At 45.3% G+C, this 27,341-nt stretch overlaps 1 protein-coding gene across 2 annotated transcripts in view; it reads right to left on the reverse strand.

Moving 5' to 3' along the window:
• LOC146866733 (von Willebrand factor A domain-containing protein 5A-like) overlaps positions 1–27,341 on the reverse strand; it is a 107,876-nt gene that overhangs the window by 49,881 nt on the left and 30,654 nt on the right. For both annotated transcript variants that reach the window (XM_085600942.1, XM_085600953.1), the window contains exons 2-3: positions 27,174–27,214; positions 1,879–1,965 (exon numbers count right to left, since the gene is read on the reverse strand). In XM_085600942.1, the coding sequence (XP_085457068.1) occupies positions 1,879–1,965; positions 27,174–27,201 (115 nt within the window). In that variant the 5' untranslated portion in view covers positions 27,202–27,214. The remainder of the gene's footprint in view (positions 1–1,878; positions 1,966–27,173; positions 27,215–27,341) is intronic.

Here is a 27,341-nt window from a genome sequence, read left to right on the forward strand (position 1 = left end):
GGTGCTGGGTGATCTTCCACTGGCACCGGGGATCGAACCGCGAGCCCCAGAGTTAGTTGCCCTGGCCGCTGCGCCACACCTCTTCCCGTCTTGAGTATCATCTGACAAAAACATTGTGTCTTAAATATCATTTACAAAAACAACACAACGAAAGCAAATAATAAAAAATCTATGCCCAATGGAACAGTATTTTTGTAAACAATATATAGGACACAATATTTATGTCAGACAATATTCTGACATATAACCTAGAAGAGCAGGGACAAGAGCTCTGAAAAACAGCTATGCTTTCAGGACAAATTTTATTTTAAAAAAGGGTACTACAATGAGATGTACAAAAAAACATACAGAAGAAGTATTAAGGACAGACACACATTCATCGATATATACACTAAAATGCACACATCTGCAGACCTCTGGGAGATGCACGCAAAATAAACACTGAGAAATGTAATGGCGATCCACATATACTATAACAATAACTGAAGGAGACTCGCTTGTTCTCAAATAAAGAGAGTAGATTTCAGTGAGATGCAGCCAACAACTAGCAGCTCGCCAAATTCCTGGAACAAAACCACCTACTGTATGCCTCACAATCAGGATTCCTTGAAAACCACAGCACTGAGACCACACAGATGACATCAGAACACTCCTTGACCGTGGAGAAACTGTGGCGCTGATCCTCCTCGACTTCTGTGCGGCATTTGACGCAGTCTCCCACAACACCCTCATCAACAGACTCTACAACCAAGCATACAGCAAGACGCCCTCAAGTGGATCACCTCCTTCCTTACAAGACACACAGAGAGCATACCACTGCCTCACTTCACCGCCACATCCAAAGACTTCATATGCAGAGTACCACAAGGATCATCCCTCAGCCCACCCAGTTCAACATCTACATGACCCCCTCGCAGATGTCATCAGATCCCACAGACTCAATATAATCTCCTAAGCAGACGCTCACCGAGGGCCCCTTCAATGCCTAAACTAACTTGTGCGCAGCCATGACCAACTTAGCCAAATGAATGGGAGACAACTGCCTCCAACTCAACTCTGATAAAACTGAAGTATTGATCTTCAGGAAGAACACCTCCGCCTGCAGAATTCAGACCCACACTGCCCAACCGTCGGCATTATCCTCGACAGCAAACTGACCATAAAAGGTCAAGTCAACAAAGTCATCTCCTCATGCTTCCACACACTTCGCATGCTCCACAGAATCTTCAGATGGATCCCAACCAACACCAGAAAGACAGTCACTAATGCCCTTGTGACCAGCCACCTCAACTATGCCAACACCCTCTAAGCCAGCATCTCCACCCAGCTCCTCAGAGGACTCCAGTCCATATAAAACATGTCAGCCAGACTCATCCTGGACATTTCCATACGAACCCACATTGCCCCCCACCTGAGAGACCTCCACTTGTTCCCCTTTCAGAAGAGATACCAGTTCAAGATCCTCATGCATGCCAACAAAGCCCTCGACGACCTAGGACCAGCCTACCTCAACCATTGACTGAACTTCCACCGACCCTCCAGACACCTGCACTCCTCTTTACTCGCGCACACACCCCCCCCCCCATCCGTTGCAGCCACAGTGATGGCCGCTACTTCTCCTGCATTGCTGCCAAAACCTGGAATGGCCTTCCCTCTCAGCTCCATACAGCCCACTCGCTGGCAGACTTCAGAAAGAGACTCAAGACCTGGCTCTTCAACGAAGACACAGCACCCAGATACCCCTTTGGGTGACAGTGTTGCGCTTTACAAATGCAGTTTGATTTGATTTCTGAGATTTTAGTGAAACACCAGAGCTTCTACCCATTTATCTCACACCACAATTATGGTCTCACCATACCACAGATTCTGGTTTATTACCTGGTATAAGAATGCCAGGGGGGGCCATTGGAACGGGGTTGCGCTTTGTAAAATGGCATACTGCTATCTCCGGCTTGGGCATATTCACTGCAAAACAAAAATGAAGGAAGTTACATAAGGAATTCAGAAGTGCAAATGGCAGGGCGAATGCTGCACACTGCTGGACATACCAAATTAGACAACAAGTAGTGATCAAGGTACTCCTGATAGGTGTACAGTAAACCATGAAGTCAGTGCCTAATGAAGACCATGGCTTGAAAAATCATCTATTGGCCACTAGACCTACACATCAAGTAAGGTATAGAAGTACTAATGCCACAAATGTCCACTTAACCCGGTTTCCTTAACATACAAGTACAACACATTTTAGACACAGCTTTTTAAAATTTTGTTTACCACACTTATGGCACTAAGCAGAGGCTGACGGCTCACTGGACTAATGCATCTAGTGCAGAGACCTTTTTTTGACCCCATGACCACAAGTTCATACCCCTGTGGTTCCGCTTAGTCTTTCAGCCACAAAGGATACTTAATTTTCCCCATATGAAACTATCAGATGTACGTGGGTGCTTGGTAAGTGACAGACTCTGCCCCAATTCCAGTGCACTTTCACATACAATACAGGCATGAAACGTTTAAGATGTGATCGAAACATGTGACAAACTGGTAATTGAGTAATGGGCCTGTCACAAAATGTGAGCAAACCCTTCAAGAGGTTCAAATGCAAATCTGTCATGTGACGGATAATTTTAAGTCCTACTTTTAAAGGTGATCTTGGCATGTGAGTGAAAGTGGTAAAGATGACAGGTGACTGACTCTGCCTTCAAGTCTATCTGTCTTTTAAGATGATCCCAAGAGTGGGCTGCTGATCTGCCTTGCTGCCCCTGTCATGCTTGACATAATCAGCCTTCTGGCTTTTAGCCAGCAGCACTCTGCCTTCAGTGGCTTGCACATTTGCATTTTCCCGTTAGTGTGCACTCAAGTTTCTATCTGTAAAGGCCAGTAGAGTCTCTATGGAGATAGGTGACTGACTTCTCCCCCAGGCCTACATACCCCGTGGGGGTCTCCAGAGGTGATTTTTAGGAGGGACACACACTGGGCAACAAATAAAAAAACTGGTGGGGCCTACTGGAAAGGGCAATTGTAAAGACTGTGTGCATGCATGTGTGCGTTATACATAATAGACAGGGCCCGATTCTAAGTGTGAATGTTTCTGAATCTGATTAATCGAGGTAGGGCGGCTTTCAGACCCACTGCAACCTATTGGGTACGGTGGAACTCGCGGGGCAAATTCCCAGCTTTGCTGGATACGTAGATTCTGGCCATGCAAAGGAGACAAAGAAGAACGGTCAACAAGAAGCTGATAGTTATGAGGAGGATAACCAACTAACCATGCTTAAACTAGTGCAGCTGTTAAGAACTCAATACGTTGGGACCTTGGATACCAGGATATCTCCTGCAGTGCTCTTCTTGCTGTTCCATGTATGTTTCTGCTTCCTACCTCTTCTAGGGAGTTCTCTGTAAGAGTGACCAGGAACTGTAGCTGTGCAGTCGACCCCTGCCTCCCTAAAGTGAGCGGCTGGAAGGAGACTATGGGGCAGATGGGTGAAAGTTTAGAGCTAAGATCATGCAAGAATGTTGAGGTTTCTAATAGCGCAGGAGAAGAGATGGGTAAGCACAATAACAGAAGATGCCATAGTGAAATGAGACACATTTACAGGAACTGAGGGCAAGACAGAAGCGCTTGCTGGGTGAACTGAACATTTTAGAAAATTTGATGATGAGTTACCTGCCATGGAGGAAACTGCACTTCTACTAAAGATGTGTGACACACTTGGATAACTGACACATAAAAGCCAACTTGGCATGGCTGATTAAGGAAAACTGAAAAAGCTTTGTTGTTGGTTTTGGTGCATACAGAAGCAGAGTACAAATCAAAATGTGTTAAGAAACTTGCATGGAGGTCATGTGGGATCTCTGGTGCTTCTGGAGATGCAGGAAGACAATGGTAGAAGGATGCAATGGATAATGATGGTTCCTTTTGGGATCTTGCCACAGTCCCAGTTATAGTAAAATAATTGTGGTGTATTAAAGCAAGTGGCTGAAGTAAGGCTTACTGGAGTGTCAGATACAGGACAGTCTGCACAGCTCATGAAGGGTATATTTACATGGTCTCAGCCTAAACTTAAATTGTGGAAAATAATGTGGTATAGGAAGAGTAGAGTAATGAAGAAGAGACGCTTCATGGTTTATCATAAAGAAACAATGGCCATGTGGAATAAACAAATAAAGAGTAAAAAGAACGTACCTTTGCCTTCAGGGTATGCCGTCTGTAATAATGTGCGATCATATTACAACACTACATTCATCAAGGACAGTAACCTATTTGTGTTACTAAACTGTAACTGATCTACTCTGGTATTGTGTGAAGGTGAACATTATTGTGTGAGGAAGTGGTTGAGGCAGAGAATGAGATCTAATGTAGGAAGGGCCTGAGTTACAGGATAGGAACAATGGAAAATATGACAATATGTTCTACGTGAAAGAGTGTGAGGAAAACAGGAACAGGTCACAAAGATACAGGTTTATCTAAGCTTATAACAATGAACAATAAAAGAAGTTGAGTTGTAATGAAGAATAGGAGATGGGGGATTTGGCGAGGTACAGTATGACAACAGATGAGGAGACTATTATGTCGCACTTTTACAAACAGTCTAGGAAACAAATGTCACTGTGATGTGAGCTGCATGTCCCCTGGACAGTATGTTATTGTTCGACAGAACAGAGGCATGTCATCATTGTGGAAAGACGAGAAAGGAAGAACAAGACGGAGAAGAAGAAGTGTTTCCATGGAAGTTTCATGATGGCATACCATATCAAGCTTATATTATGTGTCATTAATGTTATGCCTATATGTAAAGCATCTTATCAACAGAGGAGGGGAGGGTATCCGGTCAGTGGGCAGGTGTGAGTCTAGCCTCATCTAGGGTGGGTAGAGGGCCATTCGATGAGCCGGGTCTTTTGTTTCCTGTGGAACTCAAGAACTGAGAGGGAGGTTTACATGTGGCACAGCTGCACGTTTCAGGAGCGATGTAGGCGAAAACTTGAGCACCGGATCTGGTTTTCCGTATACATAGGATGTGTGCCAGTAGGAGTACAGGGGAGGGCATATGTTTAAAGGGTTTGTGAAAGCAGATGCACTTGTTGAGGTATTGAGGGCCCAAGTTGTGGAGAACCTTGAAGGTGTGGGTCAGGAGTTTGAAGTGTGCTTGTTTGTGTATGAGAAGCCACTAAAGCATGGTGTAGGAGGTTGATAGTGATGAAGGCAGTCGAGTTCGCAATGGTCTGTAGCGTCCTGATGAGGGTGATCATGTAGTCCAGATTGCTAGTGTCAAAGGTGGGGTGATATTCTTTTGGGTGTTATTAGCAAGCCACTTGAATATCTTCATCAGTATCAGGGTATGAAAGCATGAGGCAGTGATGAGGTCATGCCGAGTTTGTAGTTGATGACTATCCCTAGGTTCTTGGCATAGAAGGTGGGGGTGGGTGTAAGGACTAGCTCTATTAGCCATCAGGTTGAGTCCCACTGAGAGAAGCATTTCCTGAAGATCTTCGGTCTTGTTGGCGTTCAGCTTCAGGCAGTTGGACTTTATTCAGTCAGCAATTTCGGTCTTGTATGCTATGAGCTTGTCCCTTGATCCGTGATGGTGGGGGTAAGTTGCATGTCATTGGCGTAGGAGAGGATGTGGATGTTGTGGGAGTGGATGATGAGGACCAAGGGAATCATGTTAGCTTTGAAGAGGGTTAGAAAGGATCCTTGTGTGACTTTGCAGATGCAATCACAGGCTTCTGTGTTGAAGGGTGTCAGGCTGACTGGGTCCTGTCAATTAGGAAGGAGCAAATCCAGAGGAGCGTAGGCCATTGGATTCTAGTGGGAGACCACCTCAAACACTGTAGAGAGGTCCAGAAGAATACAGGCTGTCGTTTCTCCTTTGTCAAGGATTATGCGCATGTCATCTGTGGGGTGAGGAGGGCAGATTTCGTGCTGTGGTGGTGCCTGAATCTGGACTGAGAGGTGTTGAGGAGTTGGTGGTCACTGAGGTAGTCGGTGAGCCATTTACTGAGGATTTTCTCTAACTTGGCCGGGTACTGCAGCAGGGAGATTGTTCTGTAATTAGCAAGCATAGAGAGGTCCATAAAGGATTTCGTCTGCAAAGGAAGGACGGTGGTATGTTACCAAGTGTCTAAGAAAATTGTTGAAGAGATGTAGGTATTCAGGATGGGTGTGAACATCATAGGCAGAAGAGTTCTGGGGCAGGTGTGGTGGGCCCAAGGGTCTGATCAGGCCCCAGAGTGGATGATCTTCACGGTGGAGGCTGTTTTGTCAGGGGCGATGTCGGGCCAATAGGTAAGTGCTGTGTCTTTGGATGAGATTAGGAGTTGATTGGCGAGGTCTGTCAAATCCGGTTGTGAGGTGAGATTGCTGTAAATGGTGGTGATTTTGTTGATGAAGTATAAGGAAAGATTGTTGCAGAGATCTTAGGAGGGGTGACAGAGTTTGAGGAGGCTGCTGCGAGGTGAAATGTTTTACGATGGCATAGTTTTCTTTGCTTCTGTTGGTTCAGGCGTTGATGCACTCCACCAAGGAGGTTAATTTGGTGGTTTGTATCTATTGGTATTAGTTTCACAGAGCAGACTTGAATGTGCTTATTTAATAGTGGTAATGTATTTTATTATACTAGTGGGAGAAAAAGTGCTGCAACCTATTAAGGACTTAGAGATGCTATCTGCAACATTGAGTAATGAAGGTTTACAAAGCCAGAGCGTTAGAAGTGGTCGTTCTTGAGGGGGCGTGGCTTGCGCCCGTAGAAGATGGCGGACTTTCCTTAGCTCTCCCTGGTTGCGGGGGAGAACGACGGACCTGGCGCGGCGTTGACCGCCTACACGGACCTACGGATACGCGTCTCGTCTGGCGGAAAAGGAGCTGCACTCAATGAGGTGCTTATAGACAGCAGAACCATCACGTAAGAGCCGCTTTCCTTACTCGTTTGTCGGAGCGGTTCCGTCACAGAAACGGCCGCCATTTCAAGCTGCGCGCTGTGAGGAATTTTGCCGCGCATTGCACTCACGAAGCTTTCCACATATCGCAGGCATCCTTCTTAGCTGACTGGAACATCCGCTTGCTGCCACAATGAAATGCTTCATCTCTTGTCTGTCCGGCTTCTTTTCAGAGGTGTACGTTTTGCACATAATAAAGGCATTGATTTCCCCGTGAAGCTGTTTTGTTTGAACAAGCCTTCAGGAACATAATTTTTGAACGTTTTTTCTCTGCTCAATAAGTCTATGCTGCCATCTAGTGTCCAACTGCCTCAAACATATAAAGGACAATAATTTAGTAACAAGGAATGTCATGGTTTCTGTGGATTGTTTCACTTTGTTCCTTTTGTGGGGAAGGTGCGTTTTATTGCCGATGTGAGGATACCACAACAGAATGTTTTACCTCATATATTGTACCTATATAATAAGGAGTACATTAAAAGAGCATATTATTTTGGCGCGCTATCTACTTAATTAATCTCTATTTAGCATACCGCTCCTCATTTTTTGTAGAGCGTCTTTTATATCCAACTGCATCTACTCCTTGAATAAGTACAAGTATTCTGATGTAATCAACCTCACAGACTTTCTGCAAGCTTCAGTCTGCCTCCCAATCTTAAATGATTTGCAGTTTATTCAGTGGAATATCGCAGAAGGGGAGAAGAAGTAACAACAAAATTTCAGATAACTTCAACAGAAGGTGTGAGTAGACTGAAGGAATTTTTTCTCGATGTAAGGTGCGCACTTCTTGTCTTTCAACGATACCTTAAGGAATGTTACTGTGAATGTAGTTGGAACCTGCAGAAGATGACATATGTACCTGTTACCTGTGTTGCTACATTATTCCGATGTTGAGGGGACGTGGTCAGTACCCGATGAGTGGTTGCGTCAGAGTAAGCTCCCGGAAACGGCACGACAACATGCGTTCATAGGCTTCTTGATTTGTGACTGACTACAGGATTGTTCCGCGGACGTATCGTGCATCTTCAGAAACTTTGTTTGCCGCTCCCCGGGACAGTAATCGTCGATTTCTGCACGAATCTTCATGGGGAAACTCCGGAATTTAAAGCTGGCTACTCCTTCTCAATTACCTGTGGACTCGGATTCAGATTCTCCTCCTCGAGACATGGTGGACGCCACAACACCAAAAACAGATCCAATACGGGGAGCCATTCCAAAAGCGCGCAACAAAGAAAAGCTGTCATCCTCTCTAGCTTCCTCTAAGCGCTTGAAGAAGGACCCACCATCCCCAGGGAGTAACTCCTCATCCGCTTCCATGGATCTGATTTTGGAAGAGCTTCGTGCGTTCAAACCCTTTATGGAGGCTACCACAAAGAACATGCAGGCCATGCAGGAAAAATGGTCATCTTTGGAGTCGCGTGTTCAGACCTTAGAATCCTACACAGACTCTTTGCAATCCTCTTGTTCCCACATTCCGTCAATGGAGAAGGAGATACTTCTACTTAAACGCCAGACGCAGGATTTGGAAAACAGGAATCGTGGGAATAATCTACGCCTCTATGGTCTTCCAGAACTTAAAGAAGGGTCAAACCCCACCGTCTTCTTCCAATCCTTTCTGCCCAAGATCTTAGATGCTCCGACTTTAACCTCCGTTAATATTCAAAGAGCTCATCGCCTCGGCCCGAAGATCGCTAGTAAACCCAGAGGTGTCATCATGTTATTCCTACAATTCACTGACCTCTTACAGGTCCTCTCAGCCGCCAAGCTCAAGAAGCAAATTATGTGGGAAGGACATCGCCTCTATCTATCACAAGATGTCTCCAAGGCTACTGCAGATCGTAGGAAGAAATTTTTGGACATGCGGCCTCAATTACCGGCCCTAAATGCCAGATATGGACTACTACATCCTTGTCTCTTCAAGGTCACCTATAAGGACAGAACAACTACGTATGAAGATCCTGCGGCCTTACAGGCGTTTCTCCAACGACATGGCCCAGATGTTATGGATGTTTCCAGACCTGGTTGACAAGTCCTGCTTCTCCTTATTGGAACTCGTTGTGTTATGATTCTGTTGTCTCTCCACTAGCGTTCATGTTGTAAAGCCCTGACTGTCTCTTCTTCCGACAGCCGTTTTACTCTCATGTGTCCCCTCTGTGGTATTGTGTAGTGTACTATAGTTCAATTGTAGTTTGTGTTTTCTTATTTCCCTGTGGCACGTCTTTCCCTTTAATTGCATATCTCTTTTGTCTCTACAGACATTTCCTTCCTCCTACCTGATGTGCCATGTTATTTTTTATACAGTGCGTTTTTGGAGCCATGGTATTTGAGGTCTGTTTGTCTGCTCTGGATGTTGTCGTCGCTGTCTCCCGGCGCCATCGCCCCATCTTCGTTCTTGAGTTTTTCGTTCCGTAAGTATGTTTTTCAGTCGTTCATTTCGAACGTGTACTGTCTTTTTGTTGGTTTTTGTCTCTGTCCTTCTTTCTACAACTGATCTCTTACCTTTTCCTCTCCTTTTTCGCTCTCCCTCTCCTCTCTCTCTTCCCCTCCATGTTCCTTCCTTTCCTTGAACTCAGTATCATTCTCATAATGGTTCTTTCTTTTCTTTCCTTTCCCTTTTTTCCTTTTCGCTTTTTCTCCTTCTGTCCTCTCCCCTTCATCACTTCGTTTAAATTTTCTCAGTTTTTTCAAGTTATTTTCTCTGCAATAACAAGCATGTTGCTGTTAGCTGTCTCTCTTTGCTGTTCCATTCCGTGTTAAATCATGGAACGTTAAGGGTTTAAACAATCCCATTAAAAGGCAAAGGGTTTTATCACATTTAGCAAGACTTAAATCTGATGTTGCCCTCCTTCAGGAGTCACATCTCTCTGAAACGGAGGCTTTGAAACTCAAGCGTTGTTGGGTGGGTCATGCTTTTTGCTCCCCCACAGTTTCCAAGAAAAATGGTGTTGTGATTTTATCACATAAAAAGTTAAATGTTTCTTCAATCTCTCATGAATGCGATGTTGATGGCCGGTGGGTTATTGTTACACTGCTTATAGATAATATTCCTATCACTCTTTTTAATGTGTATGCCCCAACTGGAATTGATAAATCATTTTGGCCCTCTATCTCAACTAAGCTGTCCTCCCTCTCTGGAGATTATATACTTCTTGGGGGAGATTGTAATCAAGTTGTTGATCCCTTCCTTGACCGACACTCCAATGTTAAATTTGTCCCCTCTAGGATGCACTCTCAATTTGTTAACACTTTTCAAAATAATGCCTTGGTGGATATCTGGAGACTGTGTAATCCTGATCTTCGAGAATATAGTTTTTACTCCCCTCCACATCAATCGCAGTCCTGCATTGACCATATTTTCCTTAGTAAATCCTTATCCCAACACGCTATACGCTCTGATATCGGTTCTATCCTAATCTCGGACCATGCCCCAATTCATGTGGACCTTGACCTACTTCCTTTTTCCCCTCACTCTGGCAGATGGCGTTTCAACAATGCTTTGCTTTTGGAACCTACTTTTTGTTCTGAATTCACTGCCTTTGCCACTGAATTTTTCCTTCTCAATCATACCCCTGATTCCTCTTTTGATACTGTTTGGGATTCTTTTAAAGCAGCCTCTAGGGGTTTTATTATTAATTTTGTAGCCCGACGAAAGAAACTTCGAGAAACCAAGTCCGAGCACATTTTAGCCAATATTAAGATTTTGGAGCTTGACTATCATGCTTCTAAATCTGAGACCTCTCTTAAAAAACGTATTGGTGCGAAAATCTCCTTCAATAGGTTTACAACTGATGCTGCCTCTAACCTTTTGTTAAAATGTAATTCCAGATATTATGGAGGTAAAAACAAAATGGGGAAACTTTTGGCCAATTACTTAAAGATAAGGAAGGAGCGTTCAAAGATTGAGTCCATTAAGACTTCCACTGGCAACTCTTGCTTTAAGGATAAAGACATTCTTTCTGAGTTTGTTAAATTCTATGACAATCTTTACACCCCCGAATGCATCCCGGAAACTACGGATCTTCTTTCATATTTTCATTCACTTCCCTCCCCCTCGGCCTCTCATGTTGATTTCACTGCCCTAGAACGGGACATTACGCTTTCTGAAATCTCTCATGCCGTTTCTAAATTACGACACGGTAAATCTCCAGGTCCTGATGGGTTCCCTATTGAATTTTACAGCCACTTCGCCTCTCTACTTCTCCCTAAACTATTACTCTTATTCCAATCCTTCCTTGCAACGGGTTCTTCCAGCGGTACCTTCCAACAGGTTTTAATCCGTCTAATTCCCAAGGAAGATAAGGACCACTCGCTATGCAAAAATTACAGACCAATTTCCCTGGTCAATACAGATTACAAAATTCTGGCAAAACTTTTGGCACTACGCATGGATCCCCTTTTACCCGATCTCATTGGTCCTGAAAAATCAGGTTTTGTCAAAGGCCGCCTCTCGTCTGACAACTCCCGTGTTTTTCTTAATATTCTTAGCAAGGCTTCCTCTTTGTCACTTCCCTTCGCGGCTATTTCTTTAGACGCGGAGAACGCCTTTGACAGGATTGGATGGGACTTTATGTTTCAGGCCTTGCGCTGGATCGGCTTTTCTTCCAAATTCATCTCTATAATTTCTTTACTCTATTCTAATCCCCATGCTTCCATTTTTGTTAACGGAATGACCTCGGATTACTTCTCATTACACAGGGGAGTACGGCAAGGCTGTCCTCTATCCCCCCTACTTTTTGTTCTAGCCCTGGAACCCTTTCTTACCAAAATTCGTCTGGACAACAGTATTTCTGGTTTTAAATTCGGTTCACGTCAGGTTAAACTGTCGATCTACGCTGACGATATTCTTTTCTACTGCTCTGATCCTATTTCCTCTATTCCCTCCTTTCTCCAGCAGGTGTCTTCCTTCTCCGCGGTCTCTGGCTATCGCCTCAATGCTGATAAATGCGAGATTCTACCTCTAAATCCTATTTGTCAAAAGCATCTTTTTTCCCAAACGGGTTTCTCATGGCAGCCATCTAAGATCAAATACCTGGGTGTTTGGTTCGCCCCTCTCTTGTCTGATACACTCAAATTTAACTTTGATTATATCTTCAAGAAACTGGACACGGCTATCCAATGTTGGAACCCGCTCTTTCTGTCCTGGTGGGGTCGGCTCAATTCTATAAAAATGATGTTATCACCTCTTCTTCTATATACCACTTCCATGCTTCCAGTACATATTCCAGTTTCCTTCTTTAGACGGATTGATTCCTTGTTGCTGAAATTCTTATGGAATGGTAAACGCTCTCGGATAGCTTTGGCTTTATTGCGCAAGGATAAGGCCCAGTCTGGTGTGCGTTTTCCAGATTTCAGAGAGTATCATCGAGTTTTTTCATTGAAACAATCGATCCGTTGGTTCTCTTCTGACCTTCTGCACTATCCGCCCGTCTGGTTAAGTATGGAATCTTCCTTTCTTTCCCCTTTTACCTTTCGCGAGTTCTTATCCTTCACGTCTCCCTTGGTTCGCTTTCGTTCACCTGTTATGTCTCATTCCCGCACTCTCCTTCTCCCTTATATATCATCATCTTATCCGTCCCTCCTTTCCCTTCACGAACAACCGATATGGCACAACTCTCTCTTCAAAATACGCAATCGCACTATTTTTTGGAAGACATGGTACTCTAAAGGATTGTGTTGGATCTCTCAACTAATTTCCCAAGACACTCCTCTCTCATTTCAAGAACTTAAATCCTCTTTTTCATTGCCCTCCTCTGCTCGATCACAATACAATGCCCTTCTCCCAGTCCTGATCTTATATCTCCGCTCCTTGGCTCCATCTAACGCTATTCCTTTGGATCGCAAAGCTACCTCTTCATTATTGGAAACATCTCCCTCAGCCTCTGCCATTTATAATTCTTTTCGATACTCCATTAACAGACTAAAATCGAAAATTGAGATTGCATGGGAATTGGATCTTTCTCAGGATTGGCCATTACCTTTTTGGGACAAAATATGGGCTAAGCTTCATAAAACCTCTAGAGCTGCTAATACCACCCAAACCTTATATTTTATTTATACCAGAACTTTATGTACTTCACATACTTTGTCCCGTTTTTCACCTGACACTTCCTCTAGTTGTTGGTCCTGTCCCTGTCCCGATGCAGATCTCAAACACATGTTGTTTGAGTGCCCTTCCATCTCCACGTTTTGGCGCCTAGTCTGGACGCAAATACAAAAGATATTCCAACTTCAGATTCCCTTCTCCCCTTTGCAAGTTTTTCTAGGTTCCCTATCACCAAGACTTCCACAATCGCCTCCCCATTATCTATTACTTGACCTTTTAATTACTGTGGCTTTTCATACCATTACTTCTAATTGGAAGCAGGCTGCAAATGTCTCCTACCACTCTTGGTGGAATGCAGTTTGCTTCCATCATCGCCTAGATACTAATTACGTATCTCCCGTTTCCCTAGCAGTTAAACGCGACTTGATTTGGCTCCCTTTGGTATCCTATCTCTCCTCCTCTGCTCCAGTACACTCTTCTCCAAACCCTGACACAGTTGAGGTGCGTAAGCCACCATGATTTTCTTGCTTCATTATTGCCTTTTGCTATGATATTACGTTCTACTGTATTATATGGTATTTTTTCATTCTTATACATAGGTTTTGTTCTTGTATTCTTCATGCTTGTCATATTTGCTTTTATTGAGAGCTTCTATTGTATTGCTTATTCTATGTATTGTTTACCATGATGATTATATCCCCTTCCCTCCCCCCCTTTTCTTTTTTCCTTCAATAAACTCAAACTTAAAAAAAAGAAGTGGTCGTTCTTTGAAAGATTCCCTTTGGCATTCTAAAGGAATATACCATAAACCCTTCAGTAGGAATGGTTGTCGTGGGTAGGATCCCAAACAAATAACACTGACATTTTACTAGCATAGCACAAATGCTCTGCATATGACTTCACACCTGAAATGACAGCCGATATGACAAATGACCTCATGTCATGCATGACATTGCAAATGATCTCAGTGGAGTCACTGGTGTCAAATTTCACATCAGTTTAGTGACAATGGATCATAGCCTTGTTTCTATAGTATTCTTTGTGAGGACTTGTAAATCTCTGCAGTAGTACTGTGGCTACACGAGTAAATGTAATGGTTGTGATTACTACAGTGGCATTTTTCTCAACAATCTATATGAGGACAGCTCGGCCGTATTATAGAATGGGCACACTGTCCATTGCTGAGCCGGTGTCTAACCCCGACTCTCCCAGTGCTTACATATTATACTCAACTTCACTCTCTATCAAACATTGCTAACCATACACCTACGCTCTAAATTTCTCTTTTTAAACATTGTGCAGTATTTCCAAATAAATCTAACATTTCTGAATGCAAGATGGTGGAAAACATTTACTGAAATTGCTCATCAGCCAAGCGCAGGTTTCTGATCCAGGGTCCACAAATTCAACCGTCAAGATACTTACAATTTCAGCTCTAAGAAGTCTGACTGACACCAAATTTTAACACATATCCCCGAAACTACTGAGAAGATTTACATCAAAGGACAAAAAGGATTTATTCTGTGGAATGTTCTACATTCATGCCAAGTGGGTAAAATCCTGTGCACCATTTGTAGCAATGACTGAGGATTTAGATGGGGAATTAAAATGGATACATTTATTGTTTTGATCCCACATCTTCCATTTCACTTCCCCTTAAATGGATCTACAAAGAAAAACGTAAACTGCTGTAACTTAACTTTATACACTAATTTGATTCCAAATTCCTGCAGCCCCACCAAAAGGGGGCATTAACCATAGCCAAAGTTACTATTGCCTATTCCATAATATGCATAAATATATAATTTCATCTACATAGATATGCTGAGCGGGAGTGGGTCGCATGGAAGTTTGGGCACAGGGCCTGTTTGCAGGTCAAGACCTATAGGCAACACCAATTGCACACTACGAAAGTCTGCACAGAGAAAATTGCTGCATGGCGTTTGGGCATAGTCAAATATACAAATATCGGAGTTTAATGTAGTATATCATAAAAACTCTAATATCTCACTAAATACTTGGCTGATAAACTAAGCTATGGTTAACATAGTTCATAAATATAATAAATTATTCCAGGGAAAATACAGTTCTAGTGAAAAGTAATGTGGGTTGAACAAATAGACTGCACAATGCAGAACTCACCTAAAGTATTATAATATTCACAGTGATATATTGTTAAAAAGGTTTTTATACATACTGCTAAAAATAAATAAAATGCATTGCTGCAGGGCCATGTGTCGTGTGAAGTACTTTATTGGACAAAAATAAGCTGGTGGTCTGATTTCATCTGGAGACTTTACAAACAGCCCCTAGAACAGACTATGGATTGGAAGATTTTACTATGCCTGGAGTCGATGTGTGTTACAAATATATTTGAAGTTATTCTGATTTAGGATAGCATCTGTAAAATATTAATTGGAGTGTGGAGGCAAATATTGTAATAGCTATTCTATTGACAATTGTGTATTTAACTCTTTCATTTGTTGTAAACATTGCACAAGAAATATAATTGGAGTTTTGCCGTCATTAATCTATAAAAATTACTAGTCCTGAAGAAGGCAGTGTATATAGAACACCAGTGAAACGCTGAGTTGATGAATTTTCTTTATATCACTGTTAACACAATGCAAAGTTCCAACTGGATGAATATGATGTTAAATGTTATACACTAATATATTTGTAACGTTACCTGTATTTCAGAATTTATAAGAATATATGACATTTTAGTCTTACAGGGGGGACAATTTGGGGATATTATTGTATTTTTGGTATTATATATAAAAAAAAATTACTGTGATTATTTTATATTAAGTTTGGTGATTTGTATACTGTGCAGAGCATATGTTCTGAATCCGCACCACTTTTCAGAAGTTTCTGGTTTGGGAACCTTAGGAGGTTCCCGGTCTTCACATAGAGCAAATCTACAATAATAGTGACATTTTTAATCTAACCGCCTACGATGTTTTTAGCAGAATTCTTTAGCCCATCAAATATCGTATGTTTTTCTGGCAGCAAGTTGAAATTTCTAGTTGAAAATGTCTCTATGATTCTTTCTCCTGAGCACAGACTTTTCTCCTTTTCTACACCAAAAACTCATTTCCACCAATTCACAATGCCAATGTGGGGAAGTTCAATTAGTCATCAGCTGGAAAGGTAAGCCACACTGTACTCAATTGTTAAAATCTATTGAAAATCTATTTCGAGTCATTAATGAAAACACTTTTATGTTACGAAATCTGTGGCTCCTGCAAATGTTCCCAAAATTGTCCTTACTTATATGAAAATACATGCAGTAGTTATGAAGACACAAATAATTTACTTCCTCCCAATACATGCCCTAAAAACTCAATACAGAGATTGAAACAGTTCTGTCAGTACTATTCTTGCTGTTTATACAGAGATTAAATAGTGGTGATCTTTCACAGCATGGTAAACACACATTGGGGCCGATTCCGATGTCGGACGGACCGGAGTCTGTTAGACATCCGTTGGGAACTGGAACCGAATGACCTCCTGTCATTGGTTAAAGCCCAGGAATTAAGATGCGACCAAACCCTATACAGTCGCAATCCTATACTTTACAATGAGAGCATGCATTCCAAACAGAATGCATGCTATCGTTGCAAAGAGCAGATGTGCAGTTCATCCCTGCACCCGTGGCACCCGTGGCAGGCACCTCAAGGTGCCTGCCACCGGGTGCAGGGATCAACAGGGGGGCACCTTAGGTGCCCCCAAGCTGCCATTCGGCGGCATTGCACCCATGGGGGTCCTGTTGGGGGCACCCAAAGACAGATTCCCAATGCCTTTCTGTGCCGGAAAAGCCGAGGTTTTACTGCAGGCTTTCCGAATGGAGGGCAGACCCGTTGGAAGCCATTCAGAAAACCGATTCAGATTCTATTCTGACCGACCCCATTGAAATGGTTCGGCTGAAAAGGAATTTGATTAGCCTATTACAATGCGGGCTGGAGGGCTCCGACCGATGGTCGGAGCCGTTACAGCCCACATCATAATCGGGCCCATTGTCTGTAAGCCATATATATTACATCAGTAATATTTTTGCTTTCGAAATTAACTGTATCCAAATATTTGCAGCTATAAAATGACAAAGGAGGCACGCTGTTTTGCATAGCTTTTTAAATGCCATATCTCTAAGGCATCAACCAGTTAAATGTGTGTTTGATGCATGCCAATACCTGAAAGATCCAATGCTGGAGATTAAGTGTCAAATCATGAACAACAAGCAGAATATTTTGATTCCGACAAGACTTTACAGAATTAATGCAAGTGTAAAGTGTGCCTGATTAGGTAAAGCTACAACTCTTAGTAAATGCTGACAATTTCAATTTTAAAAACAGTGGAAATCCGGAACAGTGACAGTAAAGGCTTTTTCAAGATAGTAAAATGTAGTGAAGTGAAAAAGGCCAGTCTATATACAAGGCCTGCTTTAGAGCGGTGCAACTGGTGCGGCCTCTGGGCACTGACCTGGGGGGGGGTGGATACAGTGAGCACTGTGCTAAGCAATAACTTATGATTTAAAAACACCTGCAGCAGAGTTCCTCATAGGTCCAGCTTTCAAGCAGCAATAAAAATGTCAAGATAACTCTTGTGGTTAATATTCCTGCTAGAGAGAGGAATGGGAGTTTTGTCTAGTGGCAGTTTTGACTCGTCATACAGTAGTGCAGAGGGTTAATATGCCAGTAAGTAGAACAGTAACTCTTAAGTACTGTCATCAAAGAGCTGCATTCAAACTGCATAAAATATGTTAGGACATTATGTTTTTTTTCCCTGTCCTTTATTATCTATGCATGTATTGCTAAAAAGGATTTGTTTTGGTAGATTTTACACTTTCTTATTAGTAAATACAGCCTTTGCCAGTGCTTTAAAACAAATGAAATGTATGTGAGGGAGGGACTAGAGAGAGATGAGGGGCAATTTTGCTTGTTAGTAGTGATGGAATCTGAGCTGGGTGGTCATGGGTGGGGGGCACTAAAAAATGTTGTCGCACCCGGTGCCACAAGTGCTAAAGAGCCATTTGCCTACATATATATATAACCTGCCACATCACAGGGCCTTACATGCGATGAAAAACGCATGGGGCCTCTAAAAAAGGTGTGACCTATATAATTTGGGGGTGGTGACTTAAACATGTAAACAGAATTTAGGAGATTCCAATAGTGTGCACCCGCAATCGGTATTTGGTGCCTCTTTGAGCTTTCTGTTCTTGCATCCAGATATATAACACAACAACTCACATAGACCTAAAACCAGTTACGACTACTAGCTTAGACATATATTCCCAGTGGTGTAACAAAACTTGAGGGGACCCCCTGCAAGGTACATGGACTCCGCTCTCAATTAGGAGCTCTCAGGCCAGGGTACACTGCTGAGGGGGCCCCCTGGAGCTCGGGGGCACACAGCACCGAGTGGGCCTATGTTACGCCACTGTTTACGCCCTTTCTCTCCACATCTATTCCATTTCCATATCCTGCACCTTCTTTCCTCAGCAGTACTTTCTTTTCACTTTTCTCCTGAATGTATTTCCTTCCATCTCCTTCACTTCACCACCCTCAATGAGACATACACCCACTCACCTGTAAGCACTGCATTTTCTTTTGCCTTGTCAATGTTTAGAGAACTGTGCTCCTCCTTCGCACACATTTGCACAGAATCATAACTGCATCTGGAATACATGACAATTGCTCTGTGCACTCTCCGGGAAGGCCAAGGATTGGATGACCAGCTATCTTGAACACCTTTTTGACTCACTGGCAGGCACCGTGAGAAAGTTGCACTGCCATCATTAATCATGGCCAGTTTCCCCCCCCCCCCTCGTAATCCTACCCGATAGGCAAGCGGACGCAATTCAGACAGCAACGCGGGCTGCGACGGCGCTCCCCATAATGCCTCTGGGCCACAAATTCGAAAGAGCGGGCCTCTACAGGACAACGACCCCCGGTGCCGGTGGCGGCGGGGAGGGGAGGGAAAACCGGAAGGCCGAGCGCTGACCATACCGGCGCAGTCTGGCAACGGCGAATACCGACCTTCCTTACGCTTGTCCACTGCGCCGCAAGACGGGATACGCACCATGGGGGGGGGAAAGGCCAACGTGGGACACAGGCAGGAAAACTAGACAAATATGCCTACCGCGGAGAGAGATCGGGGACCCCGGAGACTCCCAAGAAGGGAGAGGACGGAGCACAAGCCGGCCCGCCTGGAGAGATTACCCTGCATGATGTAATGCGCACACTGACGCAAATGCAAACAGCGATCGGCACGATCTCCACAGATATTAGTCTGCTGCGGGCGGACGTCTCCAAGATGAATGACAGGCTGAAAGAGGTGGAAGTCACGACGGCGACCCTGTCCACGGAGACGACGCAGCTGCAAAACAAAGTGAGATCCTTGGAACAAGTGCAGAAACAACTGGAGGCGAAACCGGACGACCAAGAAGGGCGCTCCCGTCGAAATAATATCCGCTTAGTGGGAGTGCCGGAGACCGTACGCGGTCCGGCACTAGACTTGTTTGTTGAAGAGCTGGTTAAGACTAAACTCCAACCTAGAGGATTGTCGGGGTTTTTCTCGGTGGAACGGGCGCACAGGGTGCCGGGAGGATCGCCCAGGCCAGGGACCCCACCACGGCCTATATTGGCAAGAATCTTTAACTTCCGCGACCGGGACGCCATTTTACAGACTGCGCGAGTCGCTCCCCCGCTCCAAGTAGAAAATAGCAAAGTAGAAATATACCCGGACTACACCGCGCTGGTGACAAAGCAACGGAGTGATTTGCTGGAGGTAAAGAAAGAACTCTGGAGGAGAGAATTGAAATATGCGATGCTCTTCCCCGCAAAGCTCAGGGTGGAGGCGGAGGGCAAGACTTGGTTCTTCATGTCACCGAAGGAGGCCACAGAATGGCTAGAGGGTTGGCGGAAAACCACGGGACGTCCTGGTGCAGGGCAGCGACCGGGACACTCCACGGATGGAGCGGAGGAATCGGACTTAGCATGACAGGGGACGACCGGAGGAATCACTCTATGCCGGACACGCCGCAGGGACCAGAAGACCAGCGGCATTGGCACGACGACCGGTGCAGCCCCAGAGGGGTGGCCATGGGGGTCGGACTTGGACCACCGCGCCGGGGACTCTCCCTGGCACTGTGCAAGGGACTTTCGAGGGCTGCGGATGGTGCCATTTTGATGAAGGCTGTAACCAGGGGCTCGCATCGACGGAGAGATCTTCACAGCCGTGGACATGTCAGAACTTCTGAGGGGGAGAATGGGACTGGGGGCAACTGGCGTGTCCCCCCTGGCACGCAAGTACAAAGTTAGGGGTGTAAAGCACTCTGCTCAGTTGGGGTGGTGGGTAGTTTGGAATCCGCCGGGCAGGGACGCAGGGAGGGGGGTGGGGGGGATGGGTTGTTTTCAGGGGGTTTTTGTTTCACAAAGTTCATCTGCATACCAAGAGCATAGTACACATCAATGCAGACACTACTCACTACGTTCATTGCACAGCGCGCACACACGAAACTATAGCCTATGGGACCAGACAGGAAACAGTCCTTAGGGAAGGCCGACACCCTGCACGTCACTACCCACAATAGTCATGGCAAACGCCTCGCGGTCCTGTCGTGGAATGTCAACGGGTTGGGGGACAAGATAAAGCGGGGGCTGGTACTCCAGTACATTAAACGGAAAGGGCCGGCGGTGGCTCTATTACAAGAATCGCACTTGGTAGGTTCCACGTGTAAAGCCCTAGACAGATGGGGATATAACATGGGAGTCCATTCGGAGTTCACCTCCGGATCCAGGGGTGTGGGAATACTGATTAACAAGCGATGTCCACTGGTAGTACAACAGACATGGACCGACACGCAGGGCAGATTCACGGCACTGGCGGGCCAGTGGGAAGGGAGACGATACAATTTTGTCTCGGTGTATATCCCGCCGGCTTTGCATAATTTAGCGCTCCCAGACCTCGGGGCATTCCTGCTTTCGCTTCCGCAAGGCGCGACGATTATAGGTGGGGATTTTAACGCTGTAATTGACGCGACCATGGATAGGCGTCCCCCGAGAGGACCCAGCAGCTCCAGTTCCAAACTTAGAGATTTCATAGATACGATAGGCCTTACGGATGCCTGGAGGGCGCAATTCCCACATGATAGGCAGTACACCTTCCACTCAGGAGTGCATAATAGCGAGTCACGGATAGACCACATTTTTACCCAGATGCTGGGGCTGGACCAGCTAGCTGAGGTGGCGCACTTGCCTAGGGGAATATCAGACCACTCCCCGATACTGTTCACCTGCTCATCAGGCATCCCCGACAGGTGTAGGCTCTTCCCGATTTACCCATATTATTTAACAGTCAAAGAGATCAAGAAAACATTGGTCACCACCACAAAGCGTTATTTCAATGAGAATGAACGCACGGTGGAGTCACCAACGGTGCTCTGGGAAGCCTATAAAGCGGTCCTGGGGGGCCAGGCCATATCATCCGTGGCACACCACAAGCAGCGCCAACGCCAACAACTCCATCTGTTAGAAGAGAATCTGCAAAGGGCGGAGACGGAACATGCCGCTGGCGTGACGGTTGCCACCACGCATGGCCTGCAGCTGGCGCAACAAGAGTATAGGACATTCGTATGGGAGGAGGCAAAATCTAGACTTCAGAGTACAAAGCACACAGTGTACGAGCAAGGGGACAAGGCAGGCAAATTGCTGGCCTGGTTAGACAAAAAAGACAAAGCTAATAGGTGGATAGCAGAGCTGGCCACGACAAATGGTGCGGCAATCACAGACCCCCCAGGCCATAGTGGAGGAACTGGCGGCACATTATGAACGTATCTATACGCCGACAGCCACGGCCACAATAGACGATAACAGAGCCTTCCTCCGCGACATCCAAATGCCAACGCTGGCTCCAACGGCAGTGCACGATGCTTGAGGCCGATATTACGCAGGCAGAAACGACCCTGGCGATACTCGCGCTCCACACAGGTAAAGCCTTGGGGCCTAATGGTATCCCGGTGGAACTCTTCAGACACTTGGCTACGGTCCTCACGCCCCACTTATTGAACATGTATAACGATAGCTTAAAGAAGGGGGAGCTTCCCGGGGACCAGCGCCTGGCTACGATAGTAGCAATACACAAACCGGGTAAACCAAAAAACAGTTGCATGTCCTACAGGCCCATATCCCTCATCAACGCAGAAGCAAAGATCCTAGCCAAGGTGCTGGCAATGCGGCTTCAGCCTTATTTGGGAGCGTTGGTTCACCCGGATCAGGCAGGGTTCATGCCGCACCGGAATACGGCGCTAAACCTGCGGCGAGTGCATAGTGTCATGGCACGCAAATCACTAATTCAAGAAGATACTATAATCCTGTCCTTGGACGCACAAATGGCGTTCGATATGGTGGAATGGCCATTTTTATTCGCGGTACTTCACCATTTGGGGTTTGGGCCAAACTTCATAAAATGGGTGGAGCTACTATATACGAAACCTATGGCACAAGTGGTGGCCAATGGGAGAATCTCAGGCACCTTTCCCCTGGCCAAGGGGACGCGGCAGGGATGTCCGTTGTCGCCGCTTCTCTTCGCACTTGTGCTGGAACCCTTGGCGGCGTGGATACGCCAAGATCAAGTGATCCGTGGGCTCAAGTGGGCGCCGGGATGGGAGGACAGAGTATCGCTCTACGCAGACGACATGCTCCTCTATCTGGCCTCGCCGACCCGTTCGCTCAATTGCCTCATGGATATCTGCGCGGCGTTCGGCCGGGTTTCAGGATACACAATAAACTGGACGAAATCGCATATTTACATACTCTCAGGAGACCAGCCTCGACTCCCGCGAAACTGTGCGGCCAAGATAGTATCGGATGGGTTTAAATATTTGGGCATCTATGTCACGGCGCATGATTCCCACTTCATAGCTGAAAATCTTAAGAAACCTCTGGAGCGGTTCCGCAGAGATGTGCAGGGCTGGCGTGCACTGCTGCTTACCCTCTTGGGCAGGGCGGCCCTCTTTAAAATGATGGCACTCCCGAGGTTCCTGTACGCCCTGCAAAACACACCATTTCCGATACTCCCCTCATACTTCAGAGAGATAAATAATGAGCTCAACAAGCTGCTTTGGGATGGCAAGGCGACGCGTATCGCGATGCACAAATTAGTGAAGGGTTGGTATGACGGAGGAATAGCGCTCCCCAACATTAGGGTCTATTACTGGGCCGCACACCTGTCAGTAATTAACCAATGGCTTCACGCGGACCAGGCAGACCCGGCCTATCGCATGGATAGACATTTGCTGGGGGCGGACAATCTTATGGGGATACTGTACAACACCAATCAACACAAACATCTCATAGGACCAACAGCCCATACAATCAGGATCTGGCATGAAGTCCAGAGGGCTTTGGGGTGGGAAGGAGTCATCACGCAGGCGACACCGCTCTGGGATACCAACAAACTAGGGAGGCTCAAGAACACGAAGGGTTTCCGACAATGGGACCTGATCGGTATTTCGAGGGTGGGGGACCTGTGGAAAAAGGGGGAGACCATTACATTCACGCAGCTGCAGGAGAGCTATGGATTGGCTGACTCGGAGAAGTTCAGATACTTACAGATAAGGCATGCATTAACAGCACTCATACCCCACGGCACAAAATTGCCGGAATCCTCACCCCTCGAGGACAGGCTCCTTACTGATCATATGACGAAGAAAGCAATATCACTCACATACAAAAAAATCGTAAATAACCAGCCAGACCCTACGCAAACTCTAAAAGCTAGATGGGAGACTGACGTGGGGGAGCTGGATGAGGCGGATTGGCAGAAAGCGTTAGCGTCCCCCAGGGAGGTGGCGATTTCGGCCCGATTTAAACTGATACAACTGAAGATACTGCATCGCACCTACTACACAAGGACGCTACTGCACAAATTACACAGAGCCGATACGCCGCTTTGCGTTAGACAGTGCGGGGAACAGGGCACGTTCTGGCACATACTATGGGAATGTGTCGCCATTCAGAACTATTGGAAAGCAATAGTGCGCACAATGGCGCAGGTGACAGGTGTAACCCTGGTTCCTGAACCGCGGGGCAGCATCCTGAATGTCTGGGAGGCAGCTGACATTACTCAGACAGTACAAACATGGGTAGCACTAGGGATGGCCTTAGCAAAAAGGGATATTGCGCAGCAGTGGGGAGCCAGGCAAGCCCCGACACCCCAAAAATGGTGCAGTGGTATGGATGAACTCATGGTAACCGAAAAAGCAGTATACGTACACAGAGGCTGCCCCAAAAAATGGAATAAGATATGGGGGAAGTGGAATCTATATCGGGGCAACATCTGCGATCCTCCGCAGGACGACTCTCAATCCGACAATTCCGACTAGTAGCGGCGCGTAAAGAGAGCTCTGGGGAGGGATGTGGGGGTGTGGTAAAAGAGACGGGTGTCAATGTAATGAAGAACCCAAAAGGGGTCCTTAATGTAGAATACAGGTATAATCGAAAAAGATGTAATGTACGTTGTGAAGAACGATATGGTAATGCAGTAACGGTTGGAAGTAAAAATGTTAATAAAAAGATTTTTAAAAAAATCATGGCCAGTTTTAAACACTTGGAGGCTACACCGCTAAATGTATGCACTAGGCAAGAGTAATATGCTACAATAAAAAAATACAAGCACACATTATCCTGGAAAAACTAAACACTCTCAGGGAATGCAAGACGAAATAAAACATGCAGAATAGAAATTGCAACTAAATTGCTGACATATATCATTTTAGTATTTTTTTTAATTCATTGTTCTGAATTTGATCAATGTTTTTAACAGTGGAGTCAATGAAATTAATATAGGGCCCAATAGGGACCAGTTTTAATGTCCGTTTCTAATGACTACCAGGTTGGGAACCGGAGCGGCCCGGCCCGGCCCGCCTGAAGCCCTACTCCTAATGGGAAACATATTTTGGGGTTATTTATAGAAATACATTGAAAAGTCAACTGATATGTTGGAGTAAATGTGCTTCCTCTACCACTGATAGTCACAAGACCCTTCCTGAGAAACTAAGGCAAGAAAGAGAACTATTCAGAATCCAGGCATAGCTGCAACTGTTATAAGCAACCTCTTGCATGAGGTTGCTGCCATAGTCTGATGTCCCCCAGGATCAAAGCTCTCTCCTACACAGAGTACCCCTGCATAAACAGAACCATTTCAAAGACTGAGGATCAGCAGAATCCTTTCAGAAGGAGGCTGGTTTAGAATTAGCGACATCATCATTGACTCTTGCTACAATCTAGACTCTGGGATGGTAGGAGTGCTGGCACACTCAAAGCCAAATAATCAGATGTATGGTGCAATGAGAACATTGTCATAATGTTAGCTTAATGCATGACACCAAATGGAACAAGTGGATTTGTTTACAGAAAAGGTAGATTTCTGTAGCAGCACTTTCCACACTTTTGCCTTAAGATCGAACAAAGCTCATCTATTAGCAGTCCCAGAGACAAACAAAACTAGCATTGGCAAAGCCAAACGGCCAGGCATTGGCTACCAGCCGCTTTGCTATTTTTAGTTTTATTGTCATGATTTTGTAAAAGGTTATTGTGAGAGCTGTCTGGCCATCACAAATATAATAAAAAACACAAATGCTAACAGCAAAATTAAAATTTTGGTCTCAAAAAGCACACATTGTCGTAGTAATTCTGGTACCGAAGGGAACTACTATGTCTGCGGATGTGCTCCTTGAGAAACAGCAGAATGCCTTCCCTCTCAGTGACGTTAGCCGAAGGCTGGAGTGGACTGGCCCACTGCCTCATGCTGTAAGCTGTAGTGGGTGGAAGAACAAAAGTGAACGGCACAAAAACAGACAAATCAATGCAATTAGTAAGAATTGTGTCACCATGCAGTGCTGGCTTCACAAAATGGTTGTGACAATTAGTCATGACAATCGCTTTCCTATGCTGCAATGGGAAATTGGTTTCTCAAAGTTAGAGGTGGATGAGCCAGAAAATTAACAGGGAGAGCTGAGCCAGGGTCTGCCTTGGATCTTAGAGCTCATGCACGAGCCGGATGACTGTATGAAGAGGGCTATCTATCTATCTATCTATCTATCTATCTAGCTAGATAGCTAGCTATCTAATCTATATATCTACAAACCCACACACACACCCTCATACATATACATATAATTTTAGTAACATTATGAGGTCTTAGCTAACACTAGCCCTAAAGAACTGGGGATTGCCTAATCAGACATATCAGTCCTAGCTACATAGTTGTAAATTGGCCTTTCATTCCAGTGAGTGAGAGGAAAGAAACAGCTTCTACCCCTTTGAAAGCGACTGAACCTTAACATTCACTTAAATGACTAACGAGTTGGTTATGGTAGTGGACTCCGTCCATCATTTCCTTTGGTTTTTGCTTTGTTCGCCATAAGTTGGCAGGGTATGCTCAGACGTGAGTCCCTTGCTCACTTTGCCACTGGATTCAAGCAAGCCTGGCTGAAGACGGCTGAAATGCCAGAAACCGGTCCTAGGAAGCTTGTTTCCGGTCCAGGGAAGACATGGCTTGGCAGTTCGGGCTGGACTGTTCCCATGAGGCACAGGGTCAGACTGATTTGCATATGGCCATGTCTGAACTGGGGTGGCAGAGTGGGCTAAAGAACGGTGATGGATTAAACCCAGGTCAGTTGACTGGGGGTGAGTGCTTGCAATGTTCAACACTCCGTCCATCATTTCCTTCGGTTTTTGCTTTGTTCGCCATAAGTTGGCAGGGTATGCTCAGACGTGAGTCCCTTGCTCACTTTGCCACTGGATTCAAGCAAGCCTGGCTGAAGACGGCTGAAATGCCAGAAACCGGTCCTAGCAAGCTTGCTTCCGGTCCAGGGAAGACATGGCTTGGCAGTTCGGGCTGGACTGTTCCCATGAGGCACAGGGTCAGACTGATTTGCATATGGCCATGTCTGAACTGGGGTGGCAGAGTGGGCTAAAGAACGGTGATGGATTAAACCCAGATCAGTTGACTGGGGGTGAGTGCTTGCAATGTTCAACACTCCGTCCATCATTTCCTTTGGTTTTTGCTATGGTAGTGGATAGCCAGACTTTATGGTCAGGTGTTGAGACATTGAGATATTAAGACATAATAGAAATGAATCAGGACTACAAGTCTGCACATTAATGGTACTTCATCGGTGTCCTACCTGGGCACTCGCCGGCATCTGAATTCATGGCAGCCAGAGTTCTGTGATAAAAGACAGAAATGTTAGTTTTATGTAGACAGTTTAAGGCCTTCATAGATCAGTCTTGGCCCAAAACTAAAGCGGAGTTCTGCAGTGAAAGAAAGCTCATTTGGCATACCCAGGGAGTAG

The sequence above is a fragment of the Triturus cristatus genome, chromosome 1_2 (assembly GCF_964204655.1).
Source record: "Triturus cristatus chromosome 1_2, aTriCri1.1, whole genome shotgun sequence".
NCBI classification, from domain to species: domain Eukaryota; kingdom Metazoa; phylum Chordata; class Amphibia; order Caudata; family Salamandridae; genus Triturus; species Triturus cristatus.